This window comes from Solanum tuberosum, unplaced genomic scaffold (assembly GCF_000226075.1).
Source record: "Solanum tuberosum cultivar DM 1-3 516 R44 unplaced genomic scaffold, SolTub_3.0 scf00255, whole genome shotgun sequence".
Taxonomy (NCBI): Eukaryota; Viridiplantae; Streptophyta; class Magnoliopsida; order Solanales; family Solanaceae; genus Solanum; species Solanum tuberosum.
The window spans coordinates 461,708-484,965 of NW_006239184.1; the positions used below are offsets into that span (position 1 = coordinate 461,708).

Here is a 23,258-nt window from a genome sequence, read left to right on the forward strand (position 1 = left end):
AGACATTATTTGTCTTCTTATACCACATACCTTATTTCTAGGATGGACCCGTTGAAGTACAATTTCCATAAAGCAATGCCGACTGGGAAGTTGGCTAAATGGCAAATGCTTTTGAGTGAGTTTGACATTGTATATGTGACTCAGAAGGCGATAAAGGCGCAAGCCTTGGCTGATCATCTTGCAGAGAATCCAGTTGATGAAGAGTATGAACCGCTCAAGACTTATTTTCCCGATGAGGAAGTTTCGTTTGTTGGTGAAGATATTTCTGAGGCATACCCTGGTTGGAGAGTATTCTTTGATGCAGCGGCAAATCACCAAGGGAAAGGTATTAGAGCGGTCTTAGTGTCAGAATCTGGTCAGCATTATCCTATGGCGTCTAAACTTCGATTTAATTGCACGAATAACATGGCTGAGTATGAAGCTTGCATCCTCGATTTAAAGATGGCCATCGACGTGAATGTTCACGAGTTGCTGGTTATTGGAGATTCAGATTTGCTGATTCATCAGGTCCAAGGAGAATGGGCTGTGAAGAATCCAAAGATCACACCATACGTACAGTATATACAGAATTTGTGCAAAAGATTCCGCAAGATTGAGTTCAGACACACACCCAGGACACAGAATGAGTTGGCCGATGCTCTTGCCACCACTGCCTCAATGATCAAGCATCCAGATACGAGTTACATTGATCTAGTGGATACAGAGGTAAAAGAGCAGCTTGTTCATTGTTCACATGTTGAAGCGGAACTAGATGGTTTACCTTGATATTTTGACATCAAGAAGTACTTAGAGACCGGAATTTATCCTGAGAATGCAACGTTCAACCAGAAGAAGTCGATACGCCGTATGGCCCTCAATTTCTTCGCAAGTTGGGAAATCCTTTACATGAGGACTCCAGATTTAGGTCTTCTCAGATGTGTTGATGCTAGTGAAGCTGCAAAGCTTTTGGAACAAATACATACCAGAGTCTGTGATACTCACATGAATGGGCTCACTTTGGCGAGAAAAATCCTCCGAGGTGGCTATTTTTGGATGACTATGGAGCATGATTATTGCAAGTTTGTGCAGAAATGCCATAAATGTCAAGTGCATGGTGATTTGATTCGAGTGCCGCCTCACGAACTTAATGCTATGAGTTCACCTTGGCCTTTTGTAGCTTGGGGCATGGATGTCATTGGTCCAATAGAGCCAGCTGCCTCTAACAGACATAGATTCATGTTGGTTGCTATTGACTACTTCACTAAGTGGGTGAAGGCAGCTTCGTATAAGTCGGTGACTAAGAAAGTTGTAGCTGACTTTGTTCGTAACAATTTGATATGTAGGTTTGGAGTACCGGAATCTATCATTACTGATAATGGAGCAAATATCAACAGTCATTTGATGAGAGAGATATGTGAACAATTCAAGATTACTCACCGAAATTCTACCGCTTATGTCCCCCAAATGAATGGAGGCTGTAGAAGCCGCCAACAAGAACATAAAGAAGATTTTGAGGAAAATGATTGATAATCGCAGAGGTTGGCATGAGATGCTGCCATATGCTTTGTTGGGTTACCGAACAACTGTCAGAACATCAGTTGGAGCTACTCCATATTTGCTAGTATATGGAACAGAAGCGGTTATACCTGCAGAAGTTGAAATACCTTCATTGAGAATCATCCAAGAAGCTGAATTGAGTGATGCTGAATGGGTTCGCAAGTAGATTGATCAGTTAACATCGATTAATGAGAAGAGAATGGTTGTTGTTTGTCATGGACAACTGTATCGACAGAGAATGATTCGTGCTTTCCACAAGAAAATAAGAGCCAGGATATTTGAAATCGGTCAGTTGGTCCTTAAACGCATTTTCCCTCACCAGGATGAGTACAAAGGGAAATTTGCACCCAATTGGCAAGGACCCTACATGGTTCACAAAGTATTATCCTGGAGGTGCCTTGGTCCTGTCGGAGATGGATGGCACCGAATGGACGAAACCGATCAACTCTGATGTTGTAAAAAGATATTATCTATGAAGATTTCAGTTTGTATTTCAGTCATTTTCTTGTAATTGTTCTATTTGCTTGTAATCGCTTCGTTTAAAATTTTATCCCCTTTGTAATGAACTACGTCTGACCTGAATTCTCAAGAATGAGATACGTAGGCGGCCTATGTCGGCCTCGGTCACCCATTTATCCCTTTTAATGTTTCCTTTCTACTTGAACTACGTTCGACCTGAATTCTCAAGAATGAGATACGTAGGCGGCCTATGTCGGCCTCGGTTGATTTCTTTATAAATTCCCTATTTTATTAATCCTCGAGAGGGGGAACTACGTTTGACCTGATTCCTGCCTCAACGGGATACATATGCGCCACAACGGCTCGGTCATATCTCCGTAAGATTTCTATTTTTCCTTTAAAATAGAAATGGGACAGAATTTTTGAGAGGGTCTCAAAAATTCTCGAGAAGAGGATCTCTCCAATAAATCGAGACTGAAGTTACTTTGAAATTTGCAACTGGGACAGAATTTTTGAGAAGATCTCAAAATTCCATGATTTGCTCGCCAACCGTTGGAGATAAGCCAAGACAGTTAACTAGGACAGAAATTTTGAGGATGGCCTCAAAGTTTCCACAGGGTTTATCGGCAGTTCAGAGAAACTTTGAATACTTCCCAACAAGTAATCAAATAGATCTCGAAACATCAACTCCGAATGACGTTCATTTAAGCTTGACGTGACATGACACTTGGCAGTGACCTTTTTCAAACATTATTTTTGAAAATCTATTTTCCTTACAAAACTTATCCTTCATGTTTCAATTATGCTTGCATAAAAATGTTTTGTCTTATCTATCAAGAGGCGGGAGATCGGAGAAATCAACCGGAGATAGCAAGACAAGGAGCAGACGACCGAAGAGATCAACACAGATCAGTTCATTTTTAAACTAACAATTTTTCTGTGGATGCAGGTCTATAGGTTGCCTCAAAATCAGCATATTCTTCCATTCAATTAATATGGAGAAGTCAAAACGGCAAGGAGCTCCCCAAAATTGACAATTTTCCAGTGGATGCAGGAAATATTTTATGCTGCTTATATCAAAGATTTTGGAATATGAATAACATTATTTCATTCAATTCCCAACAAGGCGAGGTCCATAATGAATATGAAATTATGTTCAGAGATGGAATAAATGAAAACCTCGAAGAGAGAAATTTTATTTCGTTTTTCAGCGATTAAAGACACCTGGAGGACATTTATCTGCATCATATTATCAGACGTGATAGTATTCTTACCTAGAGAGTCATTTTTATTGTATTGTCAAATGAGATGATACCACTACTCCGAGGGTCATTTTATTTATATTGTTGATTGAGACGATACCTCCATCCAAAAGATACCCAGAAGATCACCTATGTTTCTCGGTAAAGCATTATCTTCGTTCGGTATCAGGGAGGCATTATCATCAAAGGAAGTCATGCATTGCAAGAGAAGGAAATCATGAATAGCAAGAGAAAGAAGTCATGCATCGCGGAGAAGTCATGCATAGCAAGAGAAAAGTCATGCATAGCAAGAGAAGGAAATCATGCATAGTAAGAGGAAGATTAATGCATCGCGAGAAAAAAATTCATGCATCGCGAGAAAAGAGATACATGCATTGCAAGAGAAAATTCATACATTGCAAAAAAAGATTCATGCATCGCGGGGAAAAAAATTTATGCATCCCGGGAAAGGAGTTATGCATCGCAAGAGAAAGAATTACCCATCACAAGAAAATCAACATCGACTACATCATTTTTCTTTGCAAAAACGACGTCAAGAGAAACATCGACAACGACATCAAGAGAACTGTCAACATATTACATCAACCTATTTTATTACTTTGACATCAAAGGAAGAGTACATTGAAGATTATATTGTAAACATGAGACACAAGCTTTATTTGTTTTACGTCAAACCTGATGGAGTTGACGTCAAACGTTCAAGAAGAGAAATTAAGTGTCAACACGGTAAAAGACACTGTCTCCATTTGAATTGCATTTTTATACTAATGAGTTTATCTCAGTCTTTGTTGAGAGCATCCAAAAGGATGAATTCTCCAAAACAAACCACAGGTGCGGACGACATCAAAAGGGATGCAGCACAACGTGGAACTTTTTCTTAGCAGCGAACTGGGACATAGTCTAAAGAGGGGTGCCAAACTCTTAGGACGTGAGCAGAGGAGCGACTTCCACCACAATCAAACCACACCCCTATCAGAATGCATGTGGATTTTCTTTAGGTTTCCTGGTTTCAATTTTGCATCCAGAATTTTTTTGTCTTTACCGGAAGTAGCTTTCCAATCCGAGTGACGATGCACCAAGAGCTTCGGAAATTATGTCTGTGTAAGTTCTTAATTATGGGTGTGAAGCAGCACAACGTGGAACTTTTTCTTAGCAGCGAACTGGGACATAGTCCAAAGAGGGGTGCCAAACTCTTAGGACGTGAGCAGAGGAGCGACTTCCACCACAATTAAACCACACCCCTATCAGAAGACATGTGGATTTTCTTTAGGTTTCCTGGTTTCAATTTCGCATCCAGAAATTTTTTGTCTTTACCGGAAGCAGCTTTCCAATCCGAGTGACGATGCACCAAGAGCTTCGGAAATTATGTCTGTGTAAGTTCTTAATTATGGGTGTGAAGCGCGCCACATTCATGGCTAAGGGGTTGCAAGCCTCCTTTTCATACTCGAGTTATTTTGTCACTCTTCCTGAACCAAAGGTTATTTGGTATAATAGGTTTCCTTTTCAACCGATCGAGTCAAACTACAAGCAGTCTGATTCCCTAAGTTGAGGGATATGTAGGCGGGATCAATAATGAAAACTCGGCTGTATTCTAAAATTCTCTCTTGAAATCTTATTCTCGAGCATTGCGGTACCTCCATAATTTGATATCGGGATGACTTTTGAAGTCTTTCAAAGTCGTGCGTCAAATCAAGCGTAGCGAACTACAAGTGACCTGAATTCTCATATAGCCTGAGATATGTAGGAAACCTACTTTCGAGGTTCGACCATAATTCCCAAAGTCCGTACCATATCCCTTTTCCAAAAAGATGAAGATGTGGTCAATCAAAATTGGATCAGTCAATTTTATTTTCCTCGAATTTCTTGCATCAATCCAAGTAAAATAAGGGACAGTTGTTGACACCCAATTTTGACCCTCTTCAATATAAATTAATTATTTCGAGCCTCTCCAATTTCTAACGATTTAAAATAATAACTTTGCAAGTTACTTTAAAGTAATTTTAGACGCTTTCATAATTTTTAAGTAATATATATTTCTACACAAATATGTATATAATTACTATATTTTACGAATATTCAAAAATCGTCTCAAAAAGAGTTTGTTTTAATTAAATATTCAATTAAATTAATTTAGTTTAAAGTATACTTATAAGTTATTTAGTTTATTAGTTTAATTATTCTTATTTTATGTTATTTAATTTTGTTGATTTGAAAAGTGCATTTTATTAATTTACGTTATTTAAGTTATGGCTATAGTTTTAAGTTAATTAGTTTATAATCGAATTAATTATTTTATTTCGTTAACATTAAGAAGCTCGTTAAATAATTTATATTAATTCGTCTTATTTAGTTACTAGCCGAATTAACTAAAATAATTCAATTTGGCTAGATTGTTAATTCATTTTAGCCGAATCACCTAATTAACTCAATTTGGCTAAGTTATCAACTTAATTGGCTAGAATTGCAATTCATTCGGTTATTTCGCTATTACAATTTTAGTCATTCTTTTATCTCCATTCAATTCTTTTGAGACCAATTTTGGGCATTACTTTAAAGTTCCAGCAGCTCACCCTTCTTAATTCAATTCCAACTCCAACACCAATATAACAACAACAACAACAGCCCAGCCCCTTCGTCCATTTTCCCACATCCCATTATAATTTCCAGCAAATCCAGCCCACTTTTTCCCCCGACCCGACCCAAACCCCTGTTCCAAAAGAAGCAGAACATACAACAGCAGTACCAGCCGACCCTATCCCCTTTCCCTTCTAATTCCAGCGACAAACATCACAACAGCAGTCCAAATGCAACCCACACAGCAGCAGCGACAAGAAACCCAGAACATGGTACTGTTCCAGCAGATAGAAGCACGTTGTTTCGTCCTTAAAGTTGTAGGAAGATGTCATGTCGAGCAGCGGGTACAAGGAAGTCGATCAAGAGCGTCCATTTCGCCCTTTCCTCTTTCGGGATGGGGCGAAAATTTCAGGAAAAAGGTGTTTGTCCCGAATTGTGAAAGTTTTTGGCTTTTTGAATTTTGAATGGCCCGTGAATCTGATTTTTTGGATATGGTTTTCCCCCATTCAGGAACCCTAAAAAATACCCTATATATTCCCTCTTAGTCACTGCTGGAAAAAAAGGAGAAAAAGGTGGAAAAGAGGAGAGAAATAAAATTGAAAGAGAGATATTTTTTGGATTCTAGAGTGAAAATGCAGAGCTAAGCTCAAGCGAAAAACAGTTAAAATTCATACTAAGTACGTCTCTAGAGAACAGAGGAAGATAATTAGTTTCAGTGTCTAGGTTTGATTGCTGCCCAGACTTCTTGGTTGTCATTTGTGTTCGGGTTTTTGCGTGGTGAAGATCATCATTCCTACTCGCCCCGTTTCAGTTTCGCTGCTCAAAAGAGGTAAATAACTCTTGGCCATTTTCCTTTCTTCATACGATTCCAATGAATGTTGAATCATGAAATAGTCGTTGTTGTTGGTGAGCTGATCTTACGTGATATGTTTTGAGTCTAAGTTTTATATTCATCTTAACCTCTCTAAAACTAGTATATGTATTTATTTATTTTTAAGATGATTTGTTCGCCTGTTTGAGCTGATTTTCTCTGTCATGTTTCTTCTCGAATTTCTTGGTTAGATACTGCTCACTGTCTAAATTTTGTTACGGTTGGCTTGAAGTATGGTTGATGCTTCCTGTTTGTTCATCCTATCCTCTGTCCTGTTATTTAGGTGTGTTTAGCTCCCTTTCGTAAATGTTTTGCTTGTCCTTTTCCGTTATGTTCTTATTATTGTGTAAAATGTTCGATTTTCGGAGGGTTGGTTCCCATCTTCCTTATCGTGTATGATATTAACACTTTTTGAGTCTATCCAATTAGTTCTGCATGTTACTCTTTGGGTTAGATACTCTGTGAGCAATGATCTTATGCCCTGCTGATTTTGTTCGTATTTTGAGGTATTGTCACTGCTTGTCGATATGCTCATAATGCATATGAACATTGTCTGTTGCTTCAGTCTAGTACAGGATTTTAGCATGTTTATTTTGACCTTTAGTATATTTATCTAGGCACATGTTTACTTATTTGGTTTTAGTGCTAATACAGTTGACTGATTTGATTTCCTATTGGCTAAAAGTCGTATTTACATCGACATGTCTCGGATAGATAAGCTTTTTTTTATAAAATGTGAGATCTTGTTATTTTGCTCTTCACAGATTTCGGTTGTAGTCTCTTTTCCTCTAAATTGTTGCCTTAATTTTGGAGTTAATACCTTAAAAGATCATTCGACTCTAGGAATTAATCTAGCAAAGTCATTAAAGTTTGTTTTGTATCAATGAAATCACCCAACTTAGACATTTGTGTTGGTAAAATCACTCAACAAAATCTGTCACTTTTTTTTAAGTCATATAAAATAAACCCTACAAATAATTAAAATTAAAGAAATCTAATTTAATTTTTTTATGGGTAAACTTAATTAGTGAAACAAATACTCTTATTGTATTATCATAACTTACTAATTACTAAATAAAAAGAAATAATTAGGAGTTTTATTTATTGGTCCACTAGTGCATATGTTTCTTAGAATTAGCACAAACGAATTATCAATGAAATTTGTACTCACATATCTAATTAGGACTCATTAGACCGAATAAGAGTACTAAAGTGTTTAAAATTGTAATATATTTTTTTTTATTTTTCTTTTTAAAAAAAATAAAAAAAAAATACATTGATATATAAAAAATATAAAAAATTTATGTATTATAGAAGTAGTACTTTTCCATTAAAGCTTAAAATTATTTTGGCTCTGTAAACCTGGACCCTTCTTTATAATGTTAATTTTTCAACTTATTTTTTTGCTTTAACTAGTCAATTTTTGTGTAAATGTTTTTTTTTCTTTTGGAAATAATAATAATAATAATGTTATAATGCTTACATACTTTAATATTATAAAAGTATTCATTTCATTAATTAAGTTTGCTCGTAAAAGTTCGTTAACAATTTTTTTTGTATTCTAAGTTAGTTTATATTAATTTGTGGCCGTTGGTTGACCACTGCTTTTAATGCATTAGGATATTTAGGTGGATATTTCTTCTCATGCCTACCTTACTTGGTTCTTGTCGTACTTAATTACTAATAAAAATTTGTTTAGTACCTCTGATGATATCCAGGCGGTAGCATTTATTTTATTTATTTATTTATTATTTTCTCATAGTAAATCATTGAATTGTTACTTACATTTTATTTGTTTGTGTATTGCATGTGAAGTTCGTCCGAGTTCACTATGAGCTCATCCTTCCCTTTGCATTTCGGAGAGCCATAAAGGCTCAAATTCCCCTCTTTCGAGTCGGCCAGTTATAAGAATCGACGTACATGTCTTGGATTTGAAAAAATACGGAAGTGGGTTGGAGAGTTAAAAAGATTGGGCCAAATGCCTACTCTTTATTACAAAAAATTGTATTTTGTTATTTTTGGGCCTAAGCCCACCTATCTATTGTCTTGCTAGAATCTATGACAGGTGAAATTGGGCCTAAGGCCCAAATAATATTCTATTTTGTGTTAGACCTGGACAGATGCAAGTGACTCATATGGGCCAAAGGCCCAAACGAAAATGGGTCCAAGTATTGGTCCAGGCGAACAGAAAAATCAAACTTGGGCCCGAGTCTCTCTCCCTCTTTATTTTATTGTGTTTGCGTGCTCATTAATATTTGCCGCTAATGTTAAGGTCGAAAAATTCAAATCCCCGAAAGATGCCAATTTTGATTTAACAATTTAACTAAATTAGTCATCTTTTACTTGACTTAAAAATTAAATAAATAAGTTTACAAAATATTTCATTTAGGTAATATTTTCAATATTTTTCTTTCAATAGTCCTAACTAAATTCGCTCAATTCAAATCAAGTTAATTCAAATTTAGCCAAATAATTAATTGCCGAATAACCGCATTTTAGCGGGCATTTCGGGTGCTTTCAAACCCTTCCCGAAATGCTAATAAGAACCTTGAAACCCCCCTTTGAATATTTTCATTAGATTTCTATTTTTAATCTTTTGAAAAAGTAGTTTTCTTGATTTTTCTTAAAAATTAAGTGGCGACTCTAAAACCAGTCCAAAATATATTTTCCTAATAAAACAATAACCAACCACCATGGAAGATTCATAGTTATCGGAGCGAAATCGCTCAATTTCTGTTCATCGTCATCACTCAAATCACCAAATAACCACCATTGAAGATCTATAGCTACTGGAGCAAAATCGCCATTGAATTCTTCCTTGTTCAACATTCGAAACTTACATCGGTAAAACTTACAAAAAACACCCAATTGAGATTTAAACCTTCATGTTCTACCTTCTCTACACTAATTACTAGTTATGTGTGCATGAGTAGGGTTGTTGATGTCTTCGATGAAATGTCCAAAGCAGGTGTAAAACCAAATGAGGTTGTTTATGATACTTTAATTGATGGGTTTGTTGAAGCTAGTAAATTTGATAGTGGCTAGGGTTTTGGGGACACAATGGAAGGAGGAGTTGGGAACTTTTTCTTTTCTTTTCTTTTTTATTATTTAATATTTTCTAAAGCGAATTCAGTGCTCTCACTCGTCTTTTAAAGTGTGATAGCATGCGCTATAATGAGTTGGCAAAAAAAAATGTCGCATAAGCTCGGTCAATGGTCAAAAAGGTTTAAAAGTTTCATTTTGATTGAGTTTAAGGGTTCAGTTGACAAAAGATTAAGTAGAAGAGTCTAGAATACAAACTCATACAAGTACAAGGGTCCTTCAGACCATTTCGCCAAAATAAAAATAAAAATTACACATTAATATGACTCCATTACATACTACTTTCTCATTCAAAATCAAAATATTTAGAGTAAATGTATTCAAATGAAAAATAAAAATACAATAAACTTAAATATAACATAAATGTAAAGTATATACTTATTAATAAAAATATTTCAAGATAATATGCATTATTTAAAATAGAAAAAAAAATTGTCAATTAAAAAAAAAGATAAAACTTACGTCCTTAAAAAAAGGCTAAAATCAGCCATGATCAACTACCTAAATTTAAAATTTAAAATTTAAATTTTTTTAAAAAACTAACCTTATCCTTAAATATCATCTAAACCTTATAAGTGCCGTCTTTAAAAAAAAATACTACTCCTAACTTCATCATTTCTATCTTCTTTAAAATCAACTCTTCAAAATACGATTTCAAACATGTTTTAAGAAAAAATAACATCCAAACAAAAATAAGATTTAAACAAAAATATGATTGCACTCATTAAGATTATAAAAGAAGAATTACTATCTGAATTGTTTGTGCTGCAATTATTTTTTACGATTGAAGGGATCACCTCTCCAATGCGAGGAAGAAAAAGAAACTGATAATAGAGAAATAGAGAACTTCTAAGGAATTTCATGTCAGTGAATCATGTACATCATCTTTTAATATTTTAAGTGCATGAATTACTAATATGATAATTGTATTGTTCATATGCTATTTTAAAAAAAAAAATCTAGCCATTTTCTATTCATCTTTAAAACAAATATTGAAATGATCCCTTTTATATGATTTATTAGTTCTTTTGGTATTTTAAATTTTAGGTTGAAGTTCCTTACTTATGTTGTTTTTGTTATTAATTATTTTTGTATTGATTTGCAATAACTATTTCGTTTTGTAAGTTATAAAACAATATGAATAGTGACGAAGATGGTGAAAAACTTGAGAAGATTCAGAAATGAAGATGTCGACATATCTTAGGTAATTATTTTCATTAAATTTTTATTGTAACTTTAATTGTTTTTTTGGGAAAAAATCTTATGGTGTGTAACTTTATCATTTTTCATCCTTGATTATTTGGACATGCACTATAATAGTGGTCAAAAGGCCAAAGTGTGGAGTAACAAAATCGACATGAAATTTATTATTGAAGTCAATATTCTAATATAAGAATCTGGTAAGTTTATGTAGTTACCATTCTAATATATATATTTGTGCACGTCTAATTTAATATTATTTTCTCATCATGGACAACATTCTTCCATTCAAAATTTACTTATTAATAAAACAATGTTATAATTATATCCCCTTTAAAATGGATCATTAAGTAGCAATATGGTTAGAATTGCACTTTGCATCAAATTTATACGGAGAGTAAATTCTATATTTAAAAAAATTGAAACTAACAAACAAATAAAAAGATAACTACCTACACGTCACATACATTTTTTTTTTCAAAATCACACAAATTAAAATTTGACTTTTTCTCAAAATTGCTAAAATATTTTGTTAAAATGTTCTGATATAATTGCAATATACAATTTAAAAATATATTAGCCAAATTTGACAAATAATAATAATAATAATGGTAATAATAATAAGTAGTGAAAAATGTAATCAAGAAAAGGAAATATTTTTAAAAATTATTCAGATCTAATCTCCTATCTATTTAATCATTTTCAAAATGATTAAGAAGCAAATGAAAAATACACACAAAAAAATCAATAAAAACTTTACATTAATATGACTCCACTACGTACTACTTTCTCATTCAAAATCAAAACATTTAAAATATTATTAAAATTATAAAAATAAAACTACAAACACTGTAATTTTTTGAAAAAGAACTGTGAATCTAATTTTTATTATTACTTTAATTTTTTTTACCATTTTTTAAAATTCAAAATTTGAAAATAGTTAACTACATTATACTCTTCTTAAAAAAATTCTCTCAAATCTTAATTGATTATTGAAATATACAATTTAAAAATATGTTAGCCAAATTTGACTATATAAATAATAAGCACTGAAAAATGTAGAATATTAACTTTTACATTTGGTTTGAAAAATAAACACTTCTCTAAGAAAAAGAGACAAAATAAAATAAAACGAAATATAAATCAACTAAAACTAATTAAAACGAAATAAAATCAACTAAAACTAAATTAATTTTATAATATTAATTTATGAAAGTATTATTCAACTGTATAAGTATATTGTATTAAACTATCGCGTATATATATATATAGAGAGAGAGAGATAGATACACACATTTTTTGTTAAATATCACATAATGGATATGTGACTTTAAGAAAAAATTAAAAGACAAAATATAAAATTGTGAATGACATGCCAACATTTTGATATTCAAGTGATTAAAACGTTTTTTGTATGCTTAGTATTTTGATAGGACTTTTCTTAGTTATATTTTATTTAATTCTAACTATTAAATTTTCTTATATCTTTATTGTTTTAATTAACAATAGGATAATATGGTAGAGTGATAGTATCTATCATTTTAAATAAATTAAATAATAATAAAATATTATTATTTTCAAATTTAGATAATGAACTAAGCTTATATATTGATTTATTTACATAAATATTCTATTATAACACATCAAGATAATTAATGTTAACATTCTCAAATAAATTTTCAATATTATCTTTTAATAAGTTAAAATTTTAAATTGTCAATAAATTAATATTTATTATTATATTTATCAATTAACCGCGTAACGCGCGGGCACGTTTACTAGCTAGTTACCTAAGAAGATGGCAGGCACTAGGCACCTTTTGAGATACAAAAATATAGGTTTGGGGTTTGGGGTGGGTTCAGAGATCCCGAGAGAACGAGGAGTCCTGGGTCGTGTCGTTAGGACATGGGTCTAAGTCCATAATCATACTCCCTTCGTTTCAAAAAGAGTGACCTGGTTTGACTTAGCACAGAGTTTTAGAAAATAATGAAGACTTTTGAATCTTGTGGTCATAAATTAAAGTTATGTCAAATGTACTAAATTGCCCTTCAATCTTGTGGCATTAAACATGTCATGTGAAAAACTGAAATTAAAATGTTATCAAAAAAGGAAAGAGATCATTCTTTTTGGAATAGACTAAAAAGGAAAAAACGTCATTCTTTTTTAAACGGATGAAGTATTATTTTTCTAGATTATACTTATAAATGCCTTGAGATAATATTCTCTTTATTAATCGAACACCAAAAAATAAATAAGAAAATTAAGTTGAGCTCACTAGTACATTAATGAATACTAGAAATTGTATTCCTACAATTCTGAACTACTACAACTACACGATACCAAATAGAATTTAAACAGTAATCGTTAAACAATTAATCCTGTTAATTGTTCTTTGCCTTTAATGCTGCTTGCGTCTGCCTTATGGCATTATACACTTAGAAGCAAAATTAACTGAATTAATTCTAATCATTTGACCGCCCGCTATTTTAATTAACCCTCATTTGCTCTTGCTTCTAATTATCCATATTATTAATTAGAGTCATAATTTGAAGGGGACTTGTTAACCAAAATGAAATCATAGTAAATCCTGTCGTGTAATTATTATATGTATCTCATTAGGTAAAGTTTTCCTTTTCTCAATAAATGACGAGGTGAATAATAAGATCATAGTAATAATATATATGCCCCTAAAAACTTTTCTTAACCCAACGTGTGCTTGTGAAAAGAGATTAGTAATACTACAATTGTTTGATAAGCCTTCGTGGGATGATGGTATTATTATGAGCAATATCATAAATTTATTACTACATCTCTACGCTTTCTTGAACTCATAATAAATTGTATTTCAAGCCATAATATTTCATCCAATAATGTTCATGAAGACATAGTAAATACTTTGTTCCTGCATTCATTTCTAACTTTTTTTCTTTTTCAGTGAGCTTGATGGTACTTTGATATTTAAGTAGGGATTACATCAAATTATTTGCATTTTTACGTGAGTTAAGTCATGAATTTATAATTAAATTCTTATATATTTGCATCATTTCTGGTTGCATTTTTTTATTAGTATTCTGACTTTTAATTTCAATTTTTCATATGGCATGTTTAAGAGCACACAATTAATAGATATTTTAGTGTATTTGACATATCTTTAATTTAAGATCACAAGATTAAAAAAAAATCTTTATTTTCTTAAACTTCGTGCCAAGTCAAAATAGACCAAACATATATATATATATATATATATTATAATGACATGGCTGCTTCCGAGCCAAGGGTATGATTGGTATTTATGGTTTATTTGTCTTATTATTTTTAGTCTATTAGATATTTAAAAATGACGTAAAAAGTATTATAAATTACATTAATTAATAATGAAAATATCTAAAAATATATGAAAAAATTGATTGAATCTCGAAATTCCACATATATTACATAAATTGGAATAAGAAAGTAACATATATTATGTAAACATTGTGGAAAAGTATATAAATTATAATAATTAATAAATACTTAAATATTTAAAAAAACCTTATAAATTTTTTGGTTGACTCTTGAAATTACATTGTATACCACATAAATTGGGACAAAGAGAATAACATATGTCTTCTGAAATTACATAAAAGTTCTAATTAACAACCTAAAATATCTAAAAAAGATTTAATTGACTTTGAAATCCGTTTGTGCCACATAATTGGGATAAAAGGAGCAACATATATCATGTGTAAGTTACATAAAAAGTATTATACATAAATTATATAATAAATAATTTAAAATAATTTTTCAAAAGGGAAAAGGGTCTAATATTCCCCTCAATTAACTTTGTCATTAGAGTTGATATACTCTTCGTTACAAAAGTGACTCACATATACCCTTATCCAGGGGCGTAGGCACATACAAGTAAAATGATACACGAAGTGATTAAATAACATATTTTGGACACCCCTGACATAATAGGTTATAGCTTAGTGGTTTTAGATGTCTTGAATGTGTGTTTAGACATCTTCAATGCGCTAGTGCTCGTGTGTTCAAATCTCACTTGCAACTTTTTTCCCCTTTTTAAAAAGAGTTTTTGTTGTTTAATTTTTGGACCCTCTTCGTGAAATTCCTGGCTCGCCACTTCCCTTATCGTTACAAAGTAACTTACATATACTCTTTAATCTAACATAAGTGAAAAAATAATTTTAAATTTACTTTTTATTCTTAAAATATTCATGTATGGGTATATATGATCCTTTTTAGACATAATTTGTTTTCTTGAATTCTTCGACAATCATTATTTGAGTTTTTTATTCTTATCTTATTTATTTGTTTCATTTTTCTAGTGTATAAATATGAGAGGAAAAAGTGTGAATAAAAAGAGAGAAAAAAAAATTAAAATTAATTATTTTCGGATATATTGCAATTTATTTTTATATATGTAAAAATAATTGGGGGTGTATGTGATAAATTTTACAAGAAAATTAGTAAAAATAAATTTGACCATCAATATAGTAAATCCAAATTAGTGGATGAATCAAAAAGGTCGAAAAAAAATATGTGTGAGAAGTATCAAATATACCCCTATATGATTTTTTTTAAATAAGCCCTATTTAAAATTGATTTTTTTTCACTTTCGTTAGAGGAAAAGGGTATATGTGAACTATATTTGTAATAATAGAGTATATATGAGTTATTTTTATATCGATGAGTGTATTAGCTCTAAATGATAAAATTGAGAAGTATATCAGACCATTTTCCCTTTTAAAAACTAATTGACTTCAAATTTCATATGTATCATATAAATTAGAGAGAATATATATATATATTACCAGTATAGAATATTGTATTCATATACACTTTGCTTAACTTAAGTAGTAAGCATTAATTGCTGGTATACCACCCACCTGTCCTATGTTTCTAGAGATTACACATCCCCTGTACTTGTTTTATTGGGAAAAAATGTATATTTTTCTCTTTTTTGTGCTTAAATGCTAGTCCATAATATCTCCTAGTTACTATTAGCAATATATTTTAAAATACAAATAACAAATCTTGTCAGTAGCATGATGAAGCTAACTTTTTACTCCCCTTTTTGTTATGAAAAATGTTGAAAGTCCGCTTTTTTTTTAATTGACCTTTCAGTTTCTAAGTAAATTCAAAATTTAAATTAAGGGAAAGGATCTAATATACTCCTCAACTTTGTCATTTAGAGCTGATATACTTCTTGTTATGAAAGTGGCTCATATATACTTCTATTGTTATACAAATGGCGCACATATATCCTTTTCCTCTAACGGAAGTGAAAATATTAATTTTAGTTTAATTTTTTAATTATTTTAAAAAAATGTAATCCCATATGGGTATATTTAATCCTCCTCAAACATATTTTTTTTTTAACTTTTTTTTTATTTCAATGACTAATTTAGATTTATTATTTTGATGGTCAAATTTATTTAAGTTTCATTAATATTCTTGTAAAATTTATTATAGATGACCCAATTTTTTTCTTCAAATGCAAAAACTAAATTACAATATATCTGAAAAAAATAATTTTAAATTATAATATAGCAACAAAAAAAATAGTTTTAAATATTTTTCTTTACACTAAGGAATGGAAGAAAAAAATAAAATAAGAATAAGCAACTCAAATAATGATAATCAAAAAGTCAAAAAATAATTTATGTCTGAAAAAAATTATAACATACCGTGAAATTTGCTAGAAAAATCATTTATACCCCTAAATGATTTTAAAATAAATCAAAAGTCAAAAATATAAATTTAAAACTAATTTTTTCACTTCCGTTAAATGAAGGTGAGCTCATTTTGTAACGGTAGGGGTATATGTGAGCCATTTGTAGGGTATATATGAGCCACTTTTATAACAAGGGGCATATCAGCTCTAAATGACAAAGTTAAGAGATATATCAAACTCTTTTCCCTTAAATTAATGAGTCAAAGCATACACGATTTTATATTATGTACTTGATTGCTAGAAGCAGATATACAATTTTGAAATAATAAATACCTAAGCACAAATAGATTCATTTTATAGCACAAATAGAATTTTATTCCCTAAGATGTATATAGATTATACCTGGATTGATATATAATGCACTTAACTGTAAAATAACAATCATAAAATAATGGGGAAACTAAATAAATACCTCATAAAAGCAAAATAATTATATACATATACCCTTTTATATTCATACGGATCATACCTACTAAATAATTACACTATATATCCAACTAATTTTGCTTAACTAGATACTAAATCAGTATCATATAATGTATTAGTATCATTAAGGCTGATAATTTTACTTAATTGATATTAAATCAGTATATGTATATACTGTATTGGTATCATTAAGGTTTCTTGTTTAGAAATTACTTGTTAGTCAATGATACTATAAGAGTATATATATACTGATTTAGTATCAGTTAAGCGAAAATTATCAACCTTAATAAATGGAGGTATGGGATGTAAAATACTCATTTGCCCTTATTTTATCATCTTTCACTTCGTAATCCTTAATTATCTTTAATTCTCCTAGGAGATAAAGTTTAATGCATTGTTACATAAAAAATATTTATACAATCAAATTATTAATAAGGTAATTATATTTAATTATTTAATAAAATTGTCTGCACATTCATATAAATAACTTTTATATTATCAATACAGTTTAACTAGTATTGCAGGATATTACCTCATTCTTCAGAATACACCGTATCAAACTTGTGATTAAGTAACCAATTATTATATAGTGTCAATTTAATATAATAGTGAATTTTTTATATTATCAACCCACAAAACTTAAATTGTACATGAAAATTATTTTTTAATTTGATATAAATGACAGAAAAGCTATTATTACAATTTAACTATATTAATAATAAAATATTTAAGGTTCATTTATTTCAATTTGTTTGTCTTTTTAAAAAAAAATCTCAACACTTCAATTTCAACATTTTTCGTAACACGTTTAAGATCACAAAATTAAAGAATATTTGATAAATTATACATATTTTAAATTTAATATCATAAAAAAATTAAATAGTTTTATTTTGTTAAATTTAATGTCCAATTAAATTAAGACAAATGAATTAAAACGCAGGGAGTATATACGTAACTAATATTGAACTAAAAATTTCATTTAGAGGGTTCATGATTTAATAAATAATATATTTGGAAAATAATTTTTAACCTATATAATTATACTACTTCTCATACACACATAATATAACTTTTCAATTAAAAATATTTCACTGACCATTCTTCACTACATGCCATTACGCGACGGTAAATAACTTAATTTCTTCGAGTAATGATGTGAAGTAAAAGTGGGGCCCAAATAAGTAATTTAATACTAGTGTATTATACCTACCGCAATACCATTGGTTGCCGTTCATTTCAGCCATCTTTAACGGGTCCATGTCATCAATAACGGAGTCCTCACCAAACTAAAACGGAGACAATGATTTCACTATGCGTCATCGAGGCCCTACCTGCCTTCAACACATCTCTTACATCATCACCAAAGGTAAAATTAATTATTACTTCCTTCGTCCTTAATTACTTGTTTATTTTTTTTAAGTCGTCTCTAATTATTTGTCCATTTTGACAAACCAAGAAATGACAAATTTTTTTTACCTATTATACTCTTAATTAATTACTTTGAAAAATGTAGAATTTCTTGAAACTCTTAAGTTTTTAATTCATCTACTTCATAATTAATAGGGGTAAAATGGTAAATTCACTATGTCAATCATTATTTTCTTAATAGGTGTGTCAATTCAAAAGTGTACAAATAATTAGGAACAGAGGGGGTATTCTTAGGGAAAAGACGCAAACATGCTATGGAATTTTGTGAAAAACTTGTTTATGTCATTTATTAAAAGTTTGGCTCATCTATATTATTTTCGTTATTTGTTAATTGAAATGTCATAAATGATCTAAACTTTTAACGGAGGACATATATGAATATTTTCGCAAAGTTTGATGGCATATTTGAGTATTTTCCTTTAAAAAATTATTTAACTAAGGAAAAAATGTCAAAAATATCCTTAAACTATGTGAAATGCTTCGTTTATAGGTTGACTTAAAAATGTCACATGGTGTCAATATTTTGGTTCGAAAATGCCCTTACAGTCAATACTTTGATCAAACAATGCCCCTTATAGTTACTAAATGGGTCATAAATACCTTTTTCTGAAGAAAAAAAATATTTTTTTAAACACATGTTCTTCGTAATTAGAATATTATTTAAAAACTCTATTCTTGTTTTCTTTCCTTTAAAATCACTTAAAAAATAGAACTGTAGGAAATATTTTTTTTCTTCTTACTCTCATTTTATCAATTTAAATAAAATAACTTCATGTACCCTTTCGACGGATAATATATGTCATACATATAAGATCATAGTAAATCCATCATTAATTTTTATTTATATGACAATAAAAAATAATTATAAGAAAATAAGAAAAAAAATCTGAATTGAAGTAGGTAAACATTTGCTAATTTTAGAAAATATTATTAGAAAAAAAATGTTAAAAAGAAAATAAATAATATATTTATTTAGAATATGAGTATTTTTTACTCATTAAATAACAATAAGTACATTTTTGGACCAAAGAATTGACGACAAGAACATTTTTGGACCAATCATAAAGAAATGGCATTTTGTTCATTTCACATAGTTTAAGGGTATTTTTACCCTTTTCCCTTTAATTATAATTGACTACGTGTAAAAAATGATTTTACAAAATAAAAAAAAATTCAGTTAACAAATAATGACATTGATGAGTCTTTTCTCAAATGAAAATGACATAGATGAGCCAAACTTTAAACGGGTGATATATATGAGACTTTTCTCAAAGTTCGATGACATATTTGAGCATTTTCCCTATTTATTATCCGATTTCTCACTCGGTGTTCAGTACCGCATTAAAATTCGATTAATTTGAATTCATATCGTGTAGTAGAATTTTTTCTCATATTCATGACTCCAATCCGAGACCTCTAAATTAAATAAGAGAGAAGCAGTCTCATCCCCAATCATATATCCTTGATGATTGTAAAAATGAAATTAAGATCAATTTGGCCATAAAATTACACTTTTACTCTTTTTTGGGGGAATAATTTTCATTTTATTTAAAAATTAATGTTTGATCCTAAAATTTTGAAATACAATTTCAAATTTGAAAAATAACTTATAAATTATTGTTTAACTAACTTTTCACTTGTGAAGTTCTTCTTTAAGTATACATTTAAGCATGACAAAAGTAATAATTTGCTTCGAGTGTGTGATTTTTTCATCAATGGTTGTATTAAACTTAATTAGCACAAGTAGAGCTCTTTCAATTGGCACAACTCTTCTGTTAGTATCTTTGGAGAGAGATTGCTGAACATGGTGCTCCGTGCTTGCTCGAATAGTGTCTATTTCATATTATAAAAATTACTATATTTATTAATATATTTTAGAAAAAAAACACTATTACATGATAGCATATAGTATAAATATTATTACATCATGATTTATACAAAATATACTTTTAAAATAATAAAAATCAAATTTAACAAAGCTTGCGCTTTTACGCCAATTTAGAACTTAACACACTATCAATCTACGCCATTTATTTACACCCCAAAATATTTTTGATACACTCCACCTTGAAACTCGCCCCAAAAATACCTTTGAAAACACCAGAAAACAAAACATTCAAAACTCTTGATAAATCACTTGATCAATGAGGAATTTCAGTGTGAATAGTAGAAGCTAACGATAAGTCCATGTGAGTATCGCATTCCACTTTTATTATTATATTACTTAAGCGATTACGTACCTGTGTGTGGTTGGATATATAACATAAACTAAATGATCACTCTAGATAGGATCATTCGAATCAAATTTAATTAATACACAATTTATAATTAACAAGGAAGAAGTAAAATCACTATATTGAAAATTATATCTTATATTGTTTGAGTGACTTTGTAAGTGAAACAATAATTGACTTTGTAGTTAGAGATTACTGATAAATTTCGTAGTTAATTTTATATTTTATCTAATAATAATTCAATTTATGACATATCTTGTATATATTTTGAAGGGACAAATCGTTGGAAATTCTACTCGTATTTTTGCACAAGAATTTTTTGAACAAATAGCTTTTAGAAACTACGTTTTAAAATTCAACAAGACATGCATATTATTTTTCTTTCTATAAGGTAAATCTCGTTTATTTTCTAAATTAATTACATTAGTTATTGTAGACATTGAAATTTTGTGGGACTCTACAAGACGTGTTTAATTCGAATTGGGACTCTAGAAGATGTGTTCAGTTTCAATTACATGTCTTGGAACCTACTCAATCCTAAACCCTAGTTCATGCCTATATAAATGGTACTAAATTCCCTTAAAAGACATCTCGAACATCTCAAATATTCTACAAACTCATGGAATATTCATAAAGAGATCAAATCCAAATAATCTTAATTCGAGAAATACGCCACTAACGGCCCTCGAATTATGTAGATCAAGTCCAAATCATCTTAGTTTGAGAAATATGCCACTAACGACCCTCAAATTATGTAGATCAAGTCCAAATCATCCAAAGTCGAAAAATACACCACAAACGGCCCTCGAATTATGGATAAATATCTTATGAGAGTAGAATCAAGGGATCAACAGAATTGTATCCACAATCTTGATGAAAAAAATTATGTTTCTTCATATTTTATTTGTGATTGTAATTTATTTTCCTTTCACTTTTAAAATTTATTGCAAACAGTTACGTAGAATGATTATATCAATAATTAAAAGTTAGTGTAGTTAGGTTGACTTTCCACTTTTAAGTTCTTATAATAAGAATGAACTACCATTAGTATGGCTCAGCTAAGAGGGGCGAAGTGACTGAACAAAAGTCTACCATTTAACAATGTTGCTATCATTCCGGAGACGAAATTAAAATTTTAATTTTATAGATTTTAAATTTTATAATGATAATTTCAAATATTAATAACTGAATTATAAATTTAATTATAAACAAAAGTTATTGAGTTTGATCGAATTCATATCAAACTTTTAATAAGTATACAATTATTAATAGGCAACATATAAACGCTGTATAATGATGAGAGTCGGTGGTGGTGCTTGGAAACGTATTGCTCACGGGTAAGCTGGTTGCTCCTCTTCAATCATGTTGGGACACAGCCACATATATTTCTAACTCAACTATTCCATGTTTCAATTTATGTGACACATTTCAGATTTCGAGCTAGATTCAAATAAGTTTATCTTTGACCGTAAATATTTCATATATCTTATCTTATAGTACTTTTTACGTAGTTTACAAATAAATAAACTTTATTTCAAAGAATTGAAAATTTCATACACAAATTATTAGTCAAACTTAGATTGGTTGACTCTCGAAGAAACAAAAAATGTAATATATAAACTTTATTTCAAAGAATTGAAAATTTCATTCACAAATTGTTAGTCAAACTTAAATTGGTTGACTCTCGAAGAAACGAAAAATGTCACGTAAATTAGAACAGAGGGAGTATTATTTACTGATGTTTTTGTTCTTAATAATTTCTTTCTTCCTCTTTTTTACTTCTTTCTTGCAAAGATTATCATCATTATAGTCTGATCAACCTAACATTGGCATGACTCAAAGTTGCATGAGTTTATTACCTCTCCTTTAATTTTCTCAAAGTAGCTAGCTAGCAAATGTACTCCTACTAAGTTGGGGCGGCTTTAGCACATTAGTGTCTTAAAGTAAAAATTAAATACAGATCTTAAATTTTTTAAAAATAAATTACTCGATATATTTTCTTACGAAGTTTATAAATTTTTTGATCATTTTCGTATAAACGATTTTTAAAAATAATTTCAGTGAATCTCTGGCTTGTTGGTCCCAAGTAGCTAAAATGAAATTTGAGATATGGGAAAGAAAAGGTAGGGACTAGGACAAATTAAAGAATATTAATTGTTGAGCAATTCTTACCTCTTTATGACAAGCAAAGGACCAAAATCCTTAAATTCCTTCGTGGACAATGTTTCCATTTGCGTCACCAGCATAAAATAATACTAAAATGATTTTATAGTATATTCATTTTGGATTTCAGTTACATAAAATGAAAACAAATGTAAAACTTTTTTTTATTCATACATTGATAGTGTAGTTTAACCAACTACAGTAAGTTAGTTATTATTTTTATTAGGTTATTTAACTAACAACAGTGAGTTAGTTATTATTTTTATTAG

General features: G+C 30.1%; 1 protein-coding gene across 1 annotated transcript; it reads left to right on the forward strand.

Annotated features, from left to right (window-relative positions):
* Nucleotides 1-75: 75 nt before the first annotated feature.
* LOC107062712 (uncharacterized) lies at nt 76-765 on the forward strand. The gene has a single exon (XM_015313668.1). It carries the CDS (start codon nt 76-78, stop codon nt 763-765), a length of 690 nt encoding a protein of 229 aa, XP_015169154.1.
* The last annotated feature ends 22,493 nt before the right edge of the window (nt 766-23,258 follow it).

What these genes read in the sequence shown, in the direction of transcription:
- LOC107062712 (XM_015313668.1), top strand. Translation starts at nt 76, where the DNA reads ATGCCGACTGGGAAGTTGGCTAAATGGCAAATGCTTTTGAGTGAGTTT.